Consider the following 23,000-nt stretch of genomic DNA (forward strand, 5'->3'; position numbering starts at 1 on the left):
GGAAGTAACCCCAGAAAAGGACTTGCTACCTCAAGTCCTAATGGAAGGGGATTCCCCTTCTAAACAGTAAGAAGATAATGCTCTCCCCTCCTCCCATCCCATCAATCATCACCAGATCTTCAATAAAAGTAAGTGTCATTTAATTGTGCATGCCTTTTTCAGTTTGTGTGTATTAAAATTAACATTTCATGTGGTAAAAAAAAATTTTTTTCATACTTTTGGGCGTCTTGCACGGATTAATTTTATTTCCATTATTTCTTATGGGGAAAATTCATTCGCATAACGATTATTTCGCATAACGATGAGCCCTCTTGCACGGATTAAAATCGTTAACCGGGGGTCCACTGTACTCTCATACATTCCCCTCTTTGCCTCCAAGGACAAAGTTCTTTGTCTCCACAGACTCCTAAGTGCACCACTCACCCTTTTCCCCTCATCAATTCTATGATTCACCTCATCCTTCATAGACCCATCCGCTCACACGTCCACTCCCAAATATCTGAATACATTCACCTCCTCCATATTCTCTCCCTCCAATCTGATATCCAATCTTTCATCACCTAATATTTTTGTTATCCTCATAACCTTACTCTTTCCTGTATTCACTTTTAATTTTCTTCTTTTGCACACCCTACCAAATTCATCCACCAATCTCTGCAACTTCTCTTCAGAATCTCCCAAGAGCACAGTGTCATCAGCAAAGAGCAACTGTGACAACTCCCACTTTATGTGTGATTCCTTGTCTTTTAACTCCACTCCTCTTGTCAAGACCCTCGCATTTACTTCTCTTACAACCCCATCTATAAATATATTAAACAACCACGGTGACATCACACATCCCTGTCTAAGGCCTACTTTTACTGGGAAATAATTTCCCTCTTTCCTATGTACTCTAACTTGAGCCTCACTATCCTCGTAAAAACTCTTTACTGCTTTCAGTAACCTACCTCCTACACCATACATCTGCAACATCTACCACATTGCCCCCCTATCTACCCTGTCATATGCCTTTTCCAAATCCATAAATGCCACAAAGACCTCTTTAGCCTTATCTAAATACTGTTCACTTATATGTTTCACTGTAAACACCTGGTCCACACACCCCCTACCTTTCCTAAAGCCTCCTTGTTCATCTGCTATCCTATTCTCCGTCTTACTCTTAATTCTTTCAATAATAACTCTACCATACACTTTACCAGGTATACTCAACAGACTTATCCCCCTATAATTTTTGCACTCTCTTTTGTCCCCTTTGCCTTTATACAAAGGAACTATGCATGCTCTCTGCCAATCCCTAGGTACCTTACCCTCTTCCATACATTTATTAAATAATTGCACCAACCACTCCAAAACTATATCCCCACCTGCTTTTAACATTTCTATCTTTATCCCATCAATCCCGGCTGCCTTACCCCCTTTCATTTTACCTACTGCCTCACGAACTTCCCCCACACTCACAACTGGCTCTTCCTCACTCCTACAAGATGTTGTTCCTCCTTGCCCTATACACGAAATCACAGCTTCCCTATCTTCATCAACATTTAACAATTCCTCAAAATATTCCCTCCATCTTCCCAATACCTCTAACTCTCCATTTAATAACTCTCCTCTCCTATTTTTAACTGACAAATCCATTTGTTCTCTAGGCTTTCTTAACTTGTTAATCTCACTCCAAAACTTTTTCTTATTTTCAACAAAATTTGTTGACAACATCTCACCCACTCTCTCATTTGCTCTCTTTTTACATTGCTTCACCACTCTCTTAACCTCTCTCTTTTTCTCCATATACTCTTCCCTCCTTGCATCACTTCTACTTTGTAAATATATATATATGTATATATATATATATATAAATATATACATATAATATATATATATATATATATATATATATATATATATATATATGGGCTATATATATATATATATATATATATATATATATATATATATATATATATATATATATATATATGGGCTATATATATATATATATATATATATATATATATATATATATATATATATATATATATATATATATATATGGGCTATATATATATATATATATATATATATATATATATATATATATATATATATATGGGCTATATATATATATATATATATATATATATATATATATATATATATATATATATATATAATGGGCTAGTAACCCCTTTTCCTGTAAAGATTACTAAAAAGAATAAGAAGAAGAAAATTGTCAAAGTGGGAAGTCTGAATGTGCGTGGATGTTGTGCAAATGATAAATAAGAAAGAGATGATTGTGGATGTTATGAATGAGAAGAAACTGGATGTCCTGGCTTTAAGTGAAACAAAGCTGAAGGGGGTGGGAGAGTTTCAATGGAGAGGAATAAATGGGATTAGGTCAGGGGTTTCAAATAGAGTTAGAGCTAAAGAAGGAGTAGCAATAATGTTGAAGGATAAGCTATGGCAGGAAAAGAGGGACTACAAATGTATAAATTCAAGGATTATGTGGAGTAAAATAAAGATTGGATGTGAAAAGTGGGTTATAGTAAGCGTGTATGCACCTGGAGAAGAGAGAAGTGTAGAGGAGAGAGAGAGAGATTCTGGGAAATGTTGAGTGAATGCATGGGGAGTTTTGAATCAAGTGTGAGAGTAATGGTGGTTGGGGATTTCAATGCTAAAGTGGGTAAAAATGTTATGGAGGGAGTAGTAGGTAATTTTGGGGTGCCAGGGGTAAATGTAAATGGGGAGCCTTTAATTGAGCTATGTGTAGAAAGAAATTTGGTAATAAGTAATACATATTTTATGAAAAAGAGGATAAATAAATATACAAGGTATGATGTAGCACGTAATGAAAGTAGTTTGTTAGATTATGTATTGGTGGATAAAAGGTTGATGGGTAGGCTCCAGGATGTACATGTTTATAGAGGGGCAACTGATATATCGGATCATTATTTAGTTGTAGCTACAGTTAGAGTAAGAGGTAGATGGGAAAAGAGGAAGGTGGCAACAACAAGTAAGAGGGAGGTGAAAGTGTATAAACTAAGGGAGGAGGAAGTTCGGGCGAGATATAAGCGACTATTGGCAGAAAGGTGGGCTAGTGCAAAGATGAGTAGTGGGGGGGTTGAAGAGGGTTGGAATAGTTTTAAAAATGCAGTATTAGAATGTGGGGCAGAAGTTTGTGGTTATAGGAGGGTGGGGGCAGGAGGAAAGAGGAGTGATTGGTGGAATGATGAAGTAAAGGGTGTGATAAAAGAGAAAAAGGTAGCTTACGAGAGGTTTTTACAAAGCAGAAGTGTTATAAGAAGAGCAGAGTATATGGAGAGTAAAAGAAAGGTGAAGAGAGTGGTGAGAGAGTGCAAAAGGAGAGCAGATGAAAGAGTGGGAGAGGCACTGTCAAGAAATTTTAATGAAAATAAGAAAAAATTTTGGAGTGAGTTAAACAAGTTAAGAAAGCCTAGGGAAAGTATGGATTTGTCAGTTAAAAACAGAGTAGGGGAGTTAGTAGATGGGGAGATGGAGGTATTAGGTAGATGGCGAGAATATTTTGAGGAACTTTTAAATGTTAAGGAAGAAAGGGAGGCGGTAATTTCATGCACTGGACAGGGAGGTATACCATCTTTTAGGAGTGAAGAAGAGCAGAATGTAAGTGTGGTGGAGGTACGTGAGGCATTACGTAGAATGAAAGGGGGTAAAGCAGCTGGAACTGATGGGATCATGACAGAAATGTTAAAAGCAGGGGGGATATAGTGTTGGAGTGGTTGGTACTTTTGTTTAATAAATGTATGAAAGAGGGGAAGGTACCTAGGGATTGGCGGAGAGCATGTATAGTCCCTTTATATAAAGGGAAAGGGGACAAAAGAGATTGTAAAAATTATAGAGGAATAAGTTTACTGAGTATACCAGGAAAAGTATACGGTAGGGTTATAATTGAAAGAATTAGAGGTAAGACAGAATGTAGAATTGCGGACGAGCAAGGAGGCTTCAGAGTGGGTAGGGGATGTGTAGATCAAGTGTTTACATTGAAGCATATATGTGAACAGTATTTAGATAAAGGTAGGGAAGTTTTTATTGCATTTATGGATTTAGAAAAGGCATATGATAGAGTGGATAGAGGAGCAATGTGGCAGATGTTGCAAGTATATGGAATAGGTGGTAAGTTACTAAATGCTGTAAAGAGCTTTTATGAGGATAGTGAGGCTCAGGTTAGGGTGTGTAGAAGAGAGGGAGAATACTTCCCGGTAAAAGTAGGTCTTAGACAGGGATGTGTAATGTCACCATGGTTGTTCAATATATTTATAGATGGGGTTGTAAAAGAAGTAAATGCTAGAGTGTTCGGGAGAGGGGTGGGATTAAATTATGGGGAATCAAATTCAAAATGGGAATTGACACAGTTACTTTTTGCTGATGATACTGTGCTTATGGGAGATTCTAAAGAAAAATTGCAAAGGTTAGTGGATGAGTTTGAGAATGTGTGTAAAGGTAGAAAGTTGAAAGTGAACATAGAAAAGAGTAAGGTGATGAGGGTATCAAATGATTTAGATAAAGAAAAATTGGATATCAGATTGGGGAGGAGGAGTATGGAAGAAGTGAATGTTTTCAGATACTTGGGAGTTGACGTGTCGGCGGATGGATTTATGAAGGATGAGGTTAATCATAGAATTGATGAGGGAAAAAAGGTGAGTGGTGCGTTGAGGTATATGTGGAGTTAAAAAACATTATCTATGGAGGCAAAGAAGGGAATGTATGAAAGTATAGTAGTACCAACACTCTTATATGGATGTGAAGCTTGGGTGGTAAATGCAGCAGCGAGGAGACGGTTGGAGGCAGTGGAGATGTCCTGTCTAAGGGCAATGTGTGGTGTAAATATTATGCAGAAAATTCGGAGTGTGGAAATTAGGAGAAGGTGTGGAGTTAATAAAAGCATTAGTCAGAGGGCAGAAGAGGGGTTGTTGAGGTGGTTTGGTCATTTAGAGAGAATGGATCAAAGTAGAATGACATGGAGAGCATTTAAATCTGTAGGAGAAGGAAGGCGGGGTTGGGGTCGTCCTCGAAAAGGTTGGAAGGAAGGGGTAAGGGAGGTTTTGTGGGCGAGAGGCTTGGACTTCCAGCAGGCGTGCATGAGCGTGTTAGATAGGAGTGAATGGAGACGAATGGTATTTGGGACCTGACGATCTGTTGGAGTGTGAGCAGGGTAATATTTAGTGAAGGGATTCAGGGAAACCAGTTATTTTTATATAGCCGGACTTGAGTCCTGGAAATGGGAAGTACAATGCCTTCACTTTAAAGGAGGGGTTCGGGATATTGACAGTTTGGAGGGATATGTTGTGTATCTTTATACGTATATGCTTCTAAACTGTTGTGTTCTGAGCACCTCTGCAAAAACAGTGATAATGAGTGAGTGTGGTGAAAGTGTTGAATGATGATGAAAGTATTTTCTTTTTGGGGATTTTCTTTCTTTTTTGGGTCACCCTGCCTCGGTGGGAGACGGCCGACTTGTTGAAAAAAAAAATTATACATGTACACATGTGTATATATATACAGTGGACCCCCGGGTAACGAACTTTTTTCATTCCAGTAGTATGTTCAGGTGCCAGTACTGACCGAATTTTTTCCCATAAGGAATATTGTGAAGTAGATTAGTCCATTTCAGACCCCCAAACATACACGTACAAATGCACTTACATAAATACACTTACATAATTGGTCGCATTTGGAGGTGATCGTTAAGCGGGGGTCCACTGTATATATATATATATATATATATTATATATATATATATATATATATATATATATATATATATATGTATGTATGTATGTATGTATGTATGTATGTATGTATGTATGTATGTATGTAAAGTAAACATTCACTTGAGTGATGCCCAGGAAGCAAATTCAGAAAATTACAGATGGCGCTATAGTACCCAAATTTTGCATTATTTAAAAATAAATATATAAATAAATCTATATTTATTTATTTATTACAAAAAGTACTAAAAGAATTAAGAACTGTATTTTTCTTTACTTGTATTATATATTAAATCAATTTATTTCAAATATTGTAAATCTTACTCTCATTAATGTAAAACGCATGGCACCTTCAATATAAATTAAAAAAAAAATGTGTATTATACATTGTAACAAAAATATACATCATTTGAAGTCACAAAATGCTTCATTTTTGGTTTCTTATGGATTATGAAACAGGTAAAGATGTTACTTCATTATAATGCAATGACTCATTATTTGGTGTACCTCTGCATGATCGTACAATGTACTTTTATTATTTTCATCAATCTAGTATACAATTTAATTTGTATTTTAAGCCTTAAATGGTCCAAACATATATATACGTTCTCTTGCGTAACGCCCCAAATATTTTGAGAGAAATTTTTTTTTTATAGGAAAAAAGAGCATGTGGTACCCAGGCATCCCCAATTTTTTTTCATATGGCGCACACTGAGTGCGCACACCCATTCTCTCATGTCTAGGCGACTCAGGCCTATCGTGCCAATGTTGAATGACTGACAAAGGAAACGTATACAGTGGACCCCCGGTTAACGATATTTTTTCACTCCAGAAGTATGTTCAGGTGCCAGTACTGACCGAATTTGTTCCCATAAGGAATATTGTGAAGTAGATTAGTCCATTTCAGACCCCCAAACATACACGTACAAACGCACTTACATAAATACACTTACATAATTGGTCGCATTCGGAGGTGATCGTTATGCGGGGGTCCACTGTATATACATTTGGGGCGCTACGCAAGAGAACGTATATGTACATTTGGACCGTTTAAGGGTTAATCTGCAAAGTGTATCTCATCTCTTCAGTAACACTTGAAGTATTAATATCTGCGTGTGCATTTTAGGGATTATCCAGAGACAGGCATCGAAGATGAAATGTCAGAGAAGAAGCCAAAGGTTACAGCTCAACTTAGCCAAACTCTGGGTGATGATCCTGCTAATTATGTCGCTAAGGTAAATTTCCCAAATTTCCATTACCTTTTACTCACACTTTAGCCAGTGCTGGATATGATTTCTTAATGTACCATTTCAGCTTTGCAGGAGAATGTAATAATAGTTGGGAAGTACAGTACGCTGGTCACTTTTACCTTAATTTGTTTTTTTGTTTATCTAACACTGTATTCTAAATTTGATATATGTAAATACAGGTGCTGCTTGACTTATGTTGGGAATACGTTCTAATGAACCCGTCATAAGTTGAAAATATCTTGTCAAATATGAACATAATAATAAAAATTATAATAATAATAATAATAATAATAATAATAATTTCTTTATTTACTACAAGCACATGTACAAGGTATACAGGTCTAGCTGACATCAATAACATAAAGTACTACTATATAGAAAGCACCTGGTTATGCTGAGCATTTCAGGCAAATTAAGTCAATTTTGTCCTGGGATGTGACCCACACCAGTCGACTAACACCCAGATACCCATTTTATACCAATGGATGAACAAGGACAGCAGGTGTCTTAGGGAAACACGTCCCTAATGTTTTCCACCCGTACAGGAGGAGATTTGAACTCTGAAACTCAGTGTGTGAGCTGAGTGCGCTAGCGATCCAGCTGCGGGACACGGGATACTTGCTGGGCCCTAATGCATTTGAACATTGATTCTCCATAACATTCAGAGCGGAGGCTGCAGCTGATTTTCATCAACGATGGATAATCACATGTGTTTATAATCCTTTTGTTTCCCATATAATCTATTAATGTGCTGGATTGGATAAGAGCTCTGGATAATATTAAATAATAAGCAGTCGTCAGATTATTGGTGATCTACGTCAATTTTAAGTGAATTTTAGGTTAATTTGTAAGACAGTGATGGAGTGAGTGATGATGAAAGTGTTTCTTCTTTTTCGGGTCACCCTGCCTCAGTGGGAAACAACAGATGTGTTAAAATATATACAGTGGCACTTTGACTTATGAGTTTTCCGAGTTACGAGCCGTCACTTGGTCGATTTTTTGCTTTGAAGTGCAAGCCAAAATCCGAGTTATGAGCAAGCTTGAGATACGCCTCCACTAGTTGGCACAGTGAACGCTACAACAGTGCATATGGTTACCTTGCCGTGGAAGCATCTCTCTTGTGTTGTGCTTGCATTTTGTGCAGTTATTTTGCCAAATTTCTTTTTTTCAACCATGTTTCCTAAGAAAGTAAGTGCAAAGGACAGTGCTGAGAAGAAGAGGAGGATGATGTCCATTGAATTAAAGCATGAAATCGTAGAGCAACACGAGTGAGGTGTGTGTAGTCGACTTGGCGAGGCAGTACAAGCATAGTAGCTACTTCATGCCTCGTGTTTTCTCTGCAAAAAGACACTAGGCATTTATGCTGATTTGCTTCTGAGATATTCACCCAAAACATAGGCTGGTCTTCTGACTCAGAAAAAAAAAATTCTGAGAAAATCACTATTGTTTCAGTGTTTTCCTTATGAAACTAGCGATCTAGTGCAGTTAGCTTCACAAACACTGTTTTCTCTTATAATAATATCTCAGAAGGGCAAGAATGGGAAGATATGGTTAGAGCATTAAATGTTTTTACCTCAGGAGTGGCCGCCACCACTCGTCACATAATGACATATTTTATTCATTCTAGAGTATATATCATGTTTCTATGTTATTTATATTGTTTATTATGTCATATTAGATCAGTTGTGATAGATAAATAAGCTGTAGAGTTGATATTAGCATTATATTGAAGTACTGTATTTTCTCCTGCCTCCCGAGAGCCAGGAATTCCACTGGAACGGATTAATGGTATTTCATTTAATTTCAATGAGGAAAATTTATTTGATATACGAGCAAATTGAGTTACGAGCTGGGTCACTGAATGAATTAAACTCGTAAGTCAAGGTACCACTGTACATTAAGTATATCATTGTCAGTTACACTTGAAGTATTTATAAATTAATAAAATGTTATTAAACCATAGAGTCACTGTCGTTTATTTGACGGCGCTCCTGAAATACAGGCGTTGTCCCCGTAATGGTTCTCTTTCCTTTTTCAGGTGTCAAATGTTGCTGGCAATGTTGCAGGGAAAGTAGGCAACGTTTTTGGAGGGCTGAGTAAAGGTATTGGAGGGATCACAGGTAAATTCGGAGGTGGAGGCTTTTTTTAACTTCCAGGGACTTTTAAAATCGATTGTTTGATCTCAGTAAACAAATGTATCTCACAGTGTTACAACGCAGACTAAGCTAAACTGAAAGTTTTCTTAACTGAGTCCTTCTTTCTTTAAAGGCTTTTTTTAGGCTATTGTTTACTTAAAAGTAATTGTTAGTAAGAAAGATAAATTAAATATATAGCAATGTGGCACTTTCAATGCACAAAGAAATATTGTCTTGTCCATGTTGTATAGAAAAATCTATAGAAGAAATTCTCTAAATACCATTTATACAAAGTGGGGCGGGTGGATATAAAAATATATACAATAGCCATGCATATTTCACACACAAAAACTACAGCCACATATTGTATCATAGGGATGTAGTGTACTGTCTAACATTATGTACCAATTGTAATAAAAGTACATGTTAGCTAATTCTCTGTTATCACAGCACATAGACTGTGCTGACCCGGGTAGCTTTCATATTTTGAATAATATTATGCGTTTAAAAATTTGGTATCTCTCTCCAGACGAGCCACAAGAATTTATTGATGAAATACAGTAATCAGCTCACTTTTTTGCTGTTATTATAAAACTTGTACACACAAAAAAAAATATATAAATAAAAAATATATGCAGTAGCACACTAAAAATAGACAATAAATTTATCATAAAAGGGAATTTTTCCTTCATTACATTTAATCGCAAAAAAAAAAAACATTCTCATTCGCTTCACTTTATTGAAGTGCATTTCCCAGAACACAAGTTTTGACATTTCTGTAATAAAATATTGTCTTACTACCTTTATTGACAATAGCTACATGTGCATTTTAAATGGTACAGACAGTATTTGGTTTGTCAGCTACTGTGCGTATTAAAATAACCATATATCTCTTATCTTCTTTGATAGGGCTTATTATCCGAAGTTATAAGGTGTGAGCTCGTGCCGTGTATTCACTGAAGCCTGCGCTGTCCACCCACCTACCATTAAAAATATGCCTTATTCATTTTTGTAACACATACATGATATGAAAATTGTCATTCTAGCAAAAACCAGAGTAGTTTTCTTTTTTTAACAATTTGTGTGTACATAAATCTTCACTTTATAATAGATTATGCTTATAGAACAAATTACAAACCAGAGTTTATATAAAAAATAACTTTCAGTATAAGCCTGCTGAATAAAATAAGTTATGCAAAACAAGTACTTAAATGATAACATATAACATTCTTCCAGCAACAGAGATTAGTGTAGCCACTTGTGCACTCTCCTAGTGTCAAGTGCGGAGACTTTACAGATACACACTAGGGGTATGTGCAGAGTTTTGCTGTAGGTCATTTTTTACCTACAGTGTTTTGCAAAGTGACCAGTTTTATTTGCTGCATTTCCTAAAAAAAACAGCCCTTCAGATGGTTTTAAAAAAATATGTACAAAAAAAAGATAAAATTTAAATTCAAGGAGCCCACCTTATTACTGAAATGTCAGCTGGAATTTCACACAAATAGTGATTGCCATGATTATATCAGTAATACATATATTTTTTTTCAACAAACCGGCCGTATCCCACCAAGGCAGGGTGGCCCAAAAAGAAAAACGAAAGTTTCTCTTTTTAAATTTAGTAATATCAGTAATATATATATCCAGTAAAGTCAATATAGTTTCAGAGAAGCCTTGGTAAAGTGAATCATAGTTTCCTTAGTATGTTATTCCAGTAAGGTTTAAAAGCAGAGGTGCAGAATTATGATAATAATCTTAACATATACTTTAAACTCATTTTAATATTTACAAAATCCAATTAAACATACACATGTATTCATAGGAAAGTGCTAAATGTGTAGGGGTCATTTAGCAATTGGGGAAAAGGGGGGAAATAACACTTAATCCAAGGAAGGAGTGAGTTTGTTCAAATCATTGAATTACGAACTTTCACTGGCAGGGCAGGATTAAAGCATGGGATTTAGGTCCTGCAGCCCAGGGGCCTCTGCCAACTGGAGGACCTCCAGGGCTATAGCCCAGGGGCCTCTGCCAGTTGGAGGGCCTCCAGGACTGCAGCCCAGAGGCCTCTGCCAGTTGGAGGGCCTCCAGGACTGTAGCCCAGAGGCCTCTGCCAGTTGGAGGGCCTCCAGGACTGCAGCCCAGAGGCCTCTGCCAGTTGGAGGGCCTCCAGGACTGCAGCCCAGAGGCCTCTGCCAGTTGGAGGGCCTCCAGGACTGCAGCCCAGAGGCCTCTGCCAGTTGGAGGGCCTCCAGGACTGCAGCCCAGAGGCCTCTGCCAGTTGGAGGGCCTCCAGGACTGCAGCCCAGAGGCCTCTGCCAGTTGGAGGGCCTCCAGGACTGGAGCCCAGAGGCCTCTGCTAGCTGGAGGGCCTCCAGGACTGGAGCCCAGAGGCCTCTGCTAGCTGGAGGGCCTCCAGAGATTAAGAAAGAAGTTTTCACAGTTACTTCTGTAAGTTTATAATTATAGTTTGTTATTACATCACGTATATGATGGACTGTTGACTATTGTGATTAATTTTTTCCTTTGGAAAATATCACTGGGGACCTCACAGTACCTGTAGCCCAGGGGCCTCACAGTACCTGTAGCCCAGGGACCTCACAGTACCTGTAGCCCAGGAGCCTACAAAATCTTAATATGCCTCTGTGAACCACTGGCATTAAGACAGCTTATATGGGTTAATAATTCTGATATTACTGCTGGTAAAATAAACCAGTGCGGTGGTGTTGTGTTCACCTCAACTTTTGTCTCTGAGGTGTCATCCAGTTTAAGTTATGCATATGCTTTTTTACACCATTTTTGGGTTACCATGTATCTATAGAAAATGTAGAAAACCTTAATTAAATATTATTTAAGTCAAAGCTAAACTCATAAAGGTCATGCATCACTAAGCTCACTAATGGTTACATTACTTTTATTTGTTTTTTTTTTCACATACGTGAAGTTAACATTTCCATTGCTCAATCTGCCTATGTTCGGCAGGAAATGTATGTAGTCGAAATCGAACAAAATAGAATCCATATTTACGGCTAAAAATAGAATCCATATTTACAGCTTTAAACTGCTAGTAATGATGTAGTACTTCTACATTTTAATATGTTTTTTTATATATATATAAAAACTGAGGTTTAAGATCATCACTTTATTGTTGGTATTTTTAAGCTGAAAATTTCCTGTCAGATTCCTTTTCATTTTTAAATTTAATTTCTAAAGGAAATTACCTCTTACTTTTTTTATGTTTTCATTATACAGTGGACCCCCGGTTAACGATATTTTTTCACTCCAGAAGTATGTTCAGGTGCCAGTACTGACCGAATTTGTTCCCATAAGGAATATTGTGAAGTAGATTAGTCCATTTCAGACCCCCAAACATACACGTACAAACGCACTTACATAAATACACTTACATAATTGGTCACATTGGGAGATGATCGTTATGCGGGGGTCCACTGTACAGTGGACCCCCGCATAACGATCACCTCCGAATGCGACCAGTTATGTAAGTGTATTTATGTAAGTGCGTTTGTACGTGTATGTTTGGGGGTCTGAAATGGACTAATCTACTTCACAATATTCCTTATGGGAACAAATTCGGTCAGTACTGGCACCTGAACACACTTCTGGAGTGAAAAAATATCGTTAACCGGGGGTCCACTGTAATCTTTGATCTGGTATATTTACATAATGTAATTACAGTATAGTTATAGTAAAATCTTTATATTTTAATAAACAATTTAACACAACATACGTCTCCCACCAAGGCAAGATGACTCGGAAAAGAAGAAACATTTAATATTTTATACCAAAGAGGTTACTAGCCCCTTACTCCCAATTTTAATAATAAAATAACATAAATAAAGATGACTTTATAAGTTCACATTTGCATAAAATTAAATAATGATATAGCAAATTGCCACTATAAAAACTAAATTATTATTATTATTATTATTATTATTATTATTATTATATTATTATTATTATTATTATCATAACTAAGTACTTTAACCCATTATAAAAACCAAAAAAGCCAGTTTCATTGTGTCATGTCACGTGACATCTTCGCCTGAGTTCGTGACCTCCCCTCTTAATTAATGTCCTGCCATCTACATCTTAACTCATACACTGGCTGCCTTTCTCTCCGAAAATCCCACTTTCAGTAAAAACTATTTTGTTAACGGAAACTTACTTATAAATCAAAACTCCTGTTTCACTTTCTCACTAACCCTTAATTTTTCCAATCATTACTATATACACCCCTTAAAACACACTGTTTTACAACCCATTAGATTTTAATGCTTTTTTTTTTTTAAAATCTTGCCGTCCTTACCCTTACCAAGGACCCAGTGGAAATAAGTCACTGACTTTTTGGGGCTATCCTAGGTAATTAACACTTTTGTTATGTGCAATACAATCGCAAACATCAATTTGCTGTCTGGCAACATTGCATAGCTCCTGATGATGCATAAATGTGAAAGCTCTAGAAAGCTCCCATGTGGCTTGTTCTGCTGTCACTCTATGATAATTATGTGGACCTGTACCTAGATAAACCTATTTTCCATCTCTCTCACCTCTGCTGTGCAACACTGTGTGATCCACATTGACTTAACTCTTGATGTGAACTTGTAAAAATTTTAATTTAGCTAATGAGGCTATGGAACATAGTACAGTGGACCCTCGCCTAACGATATTAATTGGTACCCGAGAACGAATATCGTTAGGCGAATTTAACGTTATGTGATGCGTTCGTTAGGCGAGGGTCCACTGTACATTGATATCAGATCTTTGTCTTTCTTAACAGTGCTTTACCATCAAAGACGTACATAAATTTTGTGCTAGAAAAATGCTAGTTTTGTTTCATTACAGTTAAAGACAGTAAACAGTGGCCACTAATAAGTTAGGAGTGCTTTTAAGAGGGTTATTTGATGCTAAAGGAGTCTTACTTCAAGGAATTGGAGCTGCACTTCCCTTCGTCAGATCAAGCCTTATACCTTACTCTTCTCTACCACTGTATGAGTTTTGTTAGTTTGTGCTTCTGTGTATATAATAGCAAGAGTAATGAGCTCACAGCTAACACCATCCTTCAACGACACGTTTAATGCAGATTTTTTTTCTATTCTTGCTCAGTCAACTCCGATTTGCTTTATCACTTTCACCCATTTTTTCTGTCAGTCTCCTTCCATCATCATCCCCATCTCTCCATCTCTACCTCTTCTTACTTCTCTATGGTGTACCTCCAATGCTTCCAAGTTTACCATTTTTCATGATTAGATCTGCTAGCAACCAAATAATTTATAATTTATAATTTAATATTTTTTACATTTTAAAATGTATATTTTCTTACCAACTTTAAAACCGAACATTTATATTGGACCAAAGCCAAGCTTGTATTGAAAAATGCAATAATTTTACTAAGCACCATATATCATCCTGTGGGCAGTAGTCACTAAAAATTACAGACATAATGTTGGGTCTAGGAACTGGGCCCCATTGCAGCAAATGTTCAGAGGCATTCTGACCAAGAAAGCTTAACCTTTCTAAAGCTTCCAGAAAATATATCTCCCCCAGATAATGAAATATAATATGGCAAGGAATTTTTTCGTGAAATGTCAGCTTGAGTATTGAAATAGTGTGGTATCTTTAAACTTAAACTTTATCAAACTTTTAATGAATAAGCTAATAAAATATTATGTTTCATTTATATATTTATGTATGGAAATGATATAACCACCAAACAAACATTAACTTCCAGTAGTAACTGGAGAAAGTTTGTGATTCCAAGTGAAAACATGCCATTGTTCTTTAAGATGTTTTAGCTTCCTCAGTCCTCACCTTGCACTCATATTCTGTGCATAAATGACCTTAAATTTTACTACAAGTATGTGATTCTGACTAATAGCTAGGTAATGCATGAATTACCGGTCTCCTTTAGAATGTGGAACTACTTCTTGTTAGCGACAATTTCTCCAGAGTTGAATTTGTAAGCAACTGTATTTTTTATGCATACGAAACCAAATTACATTAATGAACAGTTAATAGATAACAATAGTGCATTTAGTGAACAATATTACTGTTTTTTCAAAATAACTCAGCCTTAATGTTGCCGGCTGCTCGGTGCTTACTCGCCAACACAAGAGCGTTCTTGCTGAATAGAAGTTAACATTTGAAACATACCTTGACAGAGGGTTGAACATTATCGTACATTAATATAAATCATGCCATTTGTGAAGCACTCTGAGAGATGGACAGCAAACTTTCGTCTATTAACTTTTATCGAATTGTCTGACAATGTACGTAATATCATTTGCATTATTGTATGTAAGTGAATTAAGGCACTCTGAGCATTTAATACAGATTATCAAGGGAGGAAAAAGTAAAAAGAAAAAATACATAAATAAGTATAATCAGTATTTTTATTATCAGAGATTCAGACTCTGTCAAGATATTGCTTCAGTGGTAACATCTTATAGTCAATCATTGCCTTTCCTTACTATCTTACATTGAGTTGATTGTAAATCTTTTCCACACTAATGAAAAAGACGGTTAAGATAATGTATTTTTCCACTGATAAATCTCTTACATTCATGGAAAAACAGGAATATACTTACTGTATATTTCAGTGAGAAGACAGAACACGTCTTGCTTTCAGTACTGTACCAACATTTGGCTGATGCCTTCAGTCCTTATGAATGATCTTGGTGTATCCTAACTTCATGGTTATTCTTTAACCTAGTGGCTTATGAATGAACAGAAGGGTAGACAAGGGGCTTGAACCATGGTCCGTAAATTGACAGTAAATTTACGGACTGCAATTTGACCCCTCGTCCACCCTTCCATTTATTCATCGGCAGTTGTTTATTACAACTTAATTTAAGTTCTTGGTGGCTTATATTTAATGAAGATATAAATAAATTAAAACCTCCAGGTAGGCAACTGACTTGGTTATCAAATTAGCCACCAGTTGTAAAGTAAAAAAAATCTCCAAAATCCATATACATAGATGTAAAAAATATATATTGTATGATTCACAGTTAACCAACAAATTGGTAATGAAAACAGTTGATATTTCAGCACATCCTGAACCATTATCAAGACCAGGATAGCCCAAAATATATATATAGTTTTATTTTCACTGTGTGGGTTAGTTGTACAGTGTACCAGCCCTGATACTGTGACAGTCACGGTACTGTGACAGTCACGGCACTGTGACAGCCACAGTACTGTGACAGCCATGGTACTGTGACAACCACAGTACTGTAACAGCCACATACTGTGACAGCCATTGTACTGTTCCAGCCACAGTACCGTTCCAGCCACAGTACCGTTCCAGCCACAGTACCGTTCCAGCCACAGTACCATTCCATCCATGGCATTGTGACCTATTCTTCATATATCCTCTAAATTATTTAATATATCCCCTGTTTGGTCAGATACCACAATTAACTGGCAGACAAAAGTTAATATGTATTCTTTAAAAATAGTTTTTTGGATTAGAAGCCTAACATATTTAACTCAATCTAAATTCTCTCTTCGTAACAATCTCAATATAAATCTTTGTTATAGGATTAAGTATTTACTTTTATGTATTAATAATGTAAATCATTATTATTATAATTATAACTAAGCGCTAAACCCATAAGGGTTGCACAGCGCTGTTAATAATGTAAAAATGGCAGTTTCTAAACGGCACACAAAAATGTAGCATTTAAGTGTCTATATAAATTTTGATATAAATTCCTAACAAATATTAGTTATTGTAATGTTACAGCAAATGGTTGTCAAAATATATATATATACATGTATATATGTATATATATATATATATATATATATATATATATATATATATATATATATATATATATATATATATATATATATATATATATATATATATATATATATATATACATATATATATATATATATATATATATATATATATATATATATATATATATATATATATATATATATATATATATATATATATTGCAAAATATAGTCTGGTTAAATTTTTTATTACACTTTAGAAAAAAAATGTTAAATGTGAACAGATTTCCCGATATCACATTAGACTTACTGTTAATAAAGTTCTCAGTATATACATTGTTTTTATGATGAGAAATAAATAAGAACGTACTTGTAAGTACAATATACTATGTACTATACATTGCTGTAAGGAAATTCTTTAATCACCAAAAAAATTTTAACGGCAAATTATGGCAGCTGAAAAATGTTTTTTTCTGTATTAAAATCATTAATTATCCCCTTTAATAACTCTCTTAAGATCACCTATAATATCTATCTAGTTCCATTTCTCATATATTTATCAAATCTGCAAGTGTCTAGGTATGATGATCATGGGTACAGTTTAACAGATTATGATGAATATTGTCATACGATGATCGAACATTCTCTACTCGTGTATTTTTATGAAATTTATTCTTGGCTAGTTTTTTACATTAAATTACAGACAAGTTAAAAATTTTTAAAGGTTTTATACAATAGACTATATATATATATATTATCCGCTTTGTAAAAATAATCATGTTACTTAGTGCCACATTCACTATAATTGGCAAAATATTATTACATTGAATACTATAGTGAATATTAATGAATTAATAAAAGCCTTTACTTCCCCTATTTTACATATGATGCCTTAAAATTTTCTGTCTAGCTCTTTGCAAAGTTCATTATTTGCTATACCGTTCCCTCATGTTATCCTCGTGATAATACAAGGCTGTTCACGTTACCATTTGTGACTCAACGTTTTCATATGCAGCGGACTGTTCAATGTTGAACATAATGCTGAACTCTCTCATTGTTGTTATGTGACAAGGAAATATCTCGTTCACAGTTGTACTTGTAACTCAGTCGGAGACTCTAAGTCGTATATGATGTAACTCAACAGGGCTCATTTTACCATTGTATCAAAGAAATTTGATCCTTGTTCAATTACAGCACAAGGCTTAAAGTCTTTGATCCCATACTGTTTCCTGGATCTCTTTCAACCATCTCCTTTGACCCTGTTATTGCAATAAGAACATAACTATGAGATAGCATTGTTTTAGTATTTGTGTTATTGTGAAATTATTTTAAATGTTGACTATAGAAATAATAAAGAAAACAAATTCAGTTACGCTTTCCATCACCCTTACGTAACAAATACAACCAGGTATGGCACCAGGGGACGTTGAGCCCTGAAAATTCTTTCAGCCCAGAGCCCCGCAAATAAAAATAATGGTGCTTCAGGATAAGTCCTCTCAACTCATCTTCTAACCAGACTGCTTCCCTTAAATCATATATAAAACTTCTGGAAGTGTTGCTGAAAATATCATAGAGAATACTACAGCACGATGGAGTGAAGAACAGATTTTACTTTTAAAATTTCTTTTGCAGAGAGGTTAATATAATTTTAAAAATTTTATGCACAGTGGTTATATGACTGCATGAAAGTTATGGAAGACTAAATAACTAAGGCAAAGGATATTGAGATGATCCTGATAAAGAAGGTTTATTTTTGTTTGTCTTGATCTGGAAAGAATGAAATACCCCTTGAGCTAATTGTAATCCTTGATGGTTTAGCGCCTGGGAGTTTTTGAAGAGTAGTTGGGAAGGCCGAAGAGTACAGCTGGTTACTGTTGTGTACTTTGGACGGAAATTACGACTAGAAGAGTTTGTCTATCTACTTCCAAAGGGTAAAATGCTGAAGTTTTCATGAGTACGGTCAAGCAAGCACGATTTTCAGCGAGATGCAGCAGGGCCACTGTAACATTCAACAGCCAAAGGTCAAACCTAGAAACTTTGTCATGGTATATACATATATGTACTGGAATAGGGAAGTTATGCAGATATAACATGGGTTGTGGAATACAACATCTCTTTAAGGTTATAGAGTTGGCTTTAACAAAAGAACTTGAATCCATGGGAAGTTGATCACTCGGATGTACGATCATCTACATATAAAGATAACCAGATATATATGGGAAGAACTGTGAGAGATTCATTAATATCCAAAAGAAATAAGATAGTACTATACTAGATAAGGCAAGTATTTATTTCAGCATAATACAATGTACAGAGATGGGTGACATTTGGTTGTAAATGCAGAAAACCCATAGTTATGCAGAGTATTTTGGGCAAGCTACTAAGAATGCATTTTCATAGTGTATCTTTGATTATGCAAATTCCTGTGTTTAACTAGTTCTCACTCATTGCTGGAATCTCTCCCTAAAAAAAAAACTAAGGAACAGTGGAAGCTTATCTCAAGGCCTACAAAAGTGGGCTTTAGTTAAAATATGATGCCATGTAATGTCATAGGCTCTTTCCATATATAAAAAGAAAGTTAAGTGTGTTTAGTCATGAAAGCATTTCAGATGTATGTACAGGTGGGACCCACTTACCTGGAGTTTACCTGGAGAGAGTTCCGGGGCTCAGCGCCCCCGCAGGTTAGGTTCTGGGCTACTGCTGTAAAGCAAAATTTGTTATACAAACCTGTAACATATTTACACTATCATATATTAAGTGAACAATATAGCTAGGCCTAAAAAATGCACATACAGTACACACAATACTTACCTTAAAATATTTTTGTCCTTAGCTTACAGCAAGTGAATATATTTATTGTTGAAAGTCTGAATAAATGAAGAACGGGTATATGTAATTGGAAAACCGCTGTACAGTGGAACCTCAAATTTCGAACGGATCACTTATCGAACGTTTCAAAAATAGAACCCTTTTTTCGAACCAACTTTGCCCCTATTATCGAACGCGCCCCAATTTTTGGACCGCCGGGTACCGGATCTGTCTGCCAGCCCGCTCTGTCCGCGTCTCCACGCAGGCACCGTGAGCCAGTCTGGCTTTGTTGATGCTTGAGTGAACACTAACCTGCACTCTCATTCAAACATTTTACAATTATTTCATTGTGTTTAGCGCTTGTGGGATTGTGAAATATGCTACCATGGGCCCAAAGAAACTTGCTAGTGGTACCCCTGTGGTAAAGAAAGTGAGAAACACCATATATGTGAAGAAGGAAATAATACAGAAGTATGAGAGTGGTGTGAGACTTGCTGAGCTTGCCAGGATGTATGGGAAAAACAAATCGACCATCGGTTCTATCCTGGCAAAGAAAAAACAAATCAAGGAAGCTGATGCTGCAAAAGGTGTTAATATGCTAACCAAAAACAGACCACAAATAGTTGAAGAGGTTGAGAAGTTGTTGCTGGTGTGGATCAAGGATAAAGAGATGGCAGGTGATAGTGTTTCAGAGACGATTATTTGCAAAAAGGCAAGGAAGTTGCATGCCGATCTGATACAGAAAACTCCTGGAACCAGTTCAGTGGCAGAACCATGTCCCATTTTAGGGAAATGTTGAAGAGGCACCAGAAACAGAGGACTGTGGACAGTTATTTTGTGAGGCAGGGGACCAGTGACTCTCAAGCTGGTCCTAGTGGCATTAAAAGACAGAGAAGGGAAGTAACCCCAGAGAGGGCTTTACCTGAAGTCTTCATGGAGGGGGATTCTCCTTCCAAACACTAACCCCAACTCCCTCTCTCCTCCTCCCTATCTTCCAGATGCATCACCAATCTTCAATAAAGGTAAGTAAAAATGTTATTTTATATTTATATACATAACTGAACACTATAGTATTTGTTGTGTGTATGTAAAACTGTAATTAATCTCTATAAAATGTATTTTTTGTGAATATTTTTGGGTTTTTGGAACGGATTAATTGCATTTCCAGTATTTCTTATGGGAAATATTGCTTCGATTTTCAGACTTTTCGAATTTAGAACTAGCTCCTAGAACGGATTAAGTTCGATATTTGAGGTTCCACTGTATTAGCTGTACAATGAAGTGCTGTAAAGTGATGCCTGCCATACTGAGCGTTTATTGACTAAGTGTTTAAATAATTTACAAATATCACTAGTAAGAGTGCAGGTTCTAACTCCTCCAGTAATAATAATAATATCTTTATTTACTACAAGTACATGTACAAGGTATACAGTCCTAGCTGACAACAATGACATACTACTATATAGAAATTCCCTTGTTATGCTCCGCATTTCGGGCAAATTAGGTCAGTGTCCCAGGATGCGACCCACACCAGTCGACTAACACCCAGGTACCCATTTTACTGATGGGGAACATAGACAACAGGTGGAAAGAAATACGTCCAATGTTTCTACTCTGGCTGGGAATCGAACCCAGGCCCTCGCCGTGTGAAGCGAGAGCATTAGCCACCAGGCCACCAGAGCCCTTGGGGTATGGTTTGTTTCCAATCGTGTCATTACGATTTCGTGAGGCAAGAGCTACAGGTCTATAATTAGATGAATCTTGTTCTTAGTTGTCTGGTTTATATGATGACATTGACACTACATTTTTCCACTGGGAAGTTAAAATAACCTCAACTATTGTTCATGTTAACAATCATTGTTCAGTGGTAATGACCATTGTTCAGTGGTAATGACCATTGTTCAGTGGTAATGACCATTTTTCAGTGGTAATGACCATTGTTCAGTGGTAATGATCATTGTTCAGTGGTAATGACCATTGTTCAGTGGTAATGACCATTGTTCAGTGGTAATGACCATTGTTCAGTGGTAATGACCATTGTTCAGTGGTAATGATCATTATTCAGTGGTAATGACCATTGTTCAGTGGTAATGATCATTGTTCAGTGGTAATGACCATTGTTCAGTGGTAATGACCATTGTTCAGTGGTAATGACCATTGTTCAGTGGTAATGACCATTGTTCAGTGGTAATGATCATTGTTCAGTGGTAATGACCATTGTTCAGTGGTAATGACCATTGTTCAGTGGTAATGACCATTGTTCAGTGGTAATGACCATTGTTCAGTGGTAATGACCATTGTTCAGTGGTAATGATCATTGTTCAGTGGTAATGACCATTGTTCAGTGGTAATGACCATTGTTCAGTGGTAATGACCATTGTTCAGTGGTAATGATCATTATTCAGTGGTAATGACCATTGTTCAGTGGTAATGATCATTGTTCAGTGGTAATGACCCTTGTTCAGTGGTAATGACCATTGTTCAGTGGTAATGACCATTGTTCAGTGGTAATGACCCTTGTTCAGTGGTAATGACCATTGTTCAGTGGTAATGACCATTGATCAGTGGTAATGACCATTGTTCAGTGGTAATGATCATTATTCAGTGGTAATGACCATTGTTCAGTGGTAATGATCATTATTCAGTGGTAATGACCATTGTTCAGTGGTAATGATGATCATTATTCAGTGGTAATGACCACTGTTCAGTGGTAATGATCATTGTTCAGTGGTAATGACCATTGTTCAGTAGTAATGACCATTGTTCAGTGATAACGACCATTGTTCAGTGGTAATGACCATTGGTCAGTGGTAATGACCATTGTTCAGTGATAACGACCATTGTTCAGTGGTAACGACCATTGTTCAGTGATAACGACCATTGTTCAGTGATAACGACCATTGTTCAGTGATAACGACCATTGTTCAGTGGTAATGACCATTGTTCAGTGATAACGACCATTGTTCAGTGATAACGACCATTGTTCAGTGGTAATGACCATTGTTCAGTGATAACGACCATTGTTCAGTAGTAACGATAATTCATGGGAATAATGGTGCGAGGCGGAACTATTGAAAATCTTTAAAAATGGCCCCTGGAAGCTGGATTTCACGTATTTTCCCCTTCTAACCGTAATTTTTTAGCCTGGAGAAGGGCTAAACCCGTAAAGGGTTCACCCAGCTCCTATCTTAATGGGATTATTCAATCTGATTCGATGAGGAATGGCTCCAATTCCTCAAATGAAGAGCCCTTCTCCAGCCTGGCGGGACCCATGTCAGACTACGTACAGCCTCTGGAGGAGT

General features: G+C 36.3%; 1 protein-coding gene across 19 annotated transcripts in view; it reads left to right on the plus strand.

The window, feature by feature from the left end:
- The window catches only part of Cadps (calcium-dependent secretion activator 1), a 445,541-nt gene extending 435,797 nt beyond the window's left edge, over window positions 1-9,744 (plus strand). For all 19 annotated transcript variants that reach the window (XM_070104970.1, XM_070104977.1, XM_070104972.1 and 16 more), the window contains 2 exons: window positions 6,868-6,976; window positions 9,030-9,744. In XM_070104970.1, coding sequence (XP_069961071.1) covers window positions 6,868-6,976; window positions 9,030-9,140 — 220 coding nt within the window. In that variant the 3' untranslated portion in view covers window positions 9,141-9,744. The remainder of the gene's footprint in view (window positions 1-6,867; window positions 6,977-9,029) is intronic.
- The last annotated feature ends 13,256 nt before the right edge of the window (window positions 9,745-23,000 follow it).

The sequence above is a fragment of the Cherax quadricarinatus genome, chromosome 96, assembly GCF_038502225.1.
Source record: "Cherax quadricarinatus isolate ZL_2023a chromosome 96, ASM3850222v1, whole genome shotgun sequence".
Taxonomy (NCBI): Eukaryota; Metazoa; Arthropoda; class Malacostraca; order Decapoda; family Parastacidae; genus Cherax; species Cherax quadricarinatus.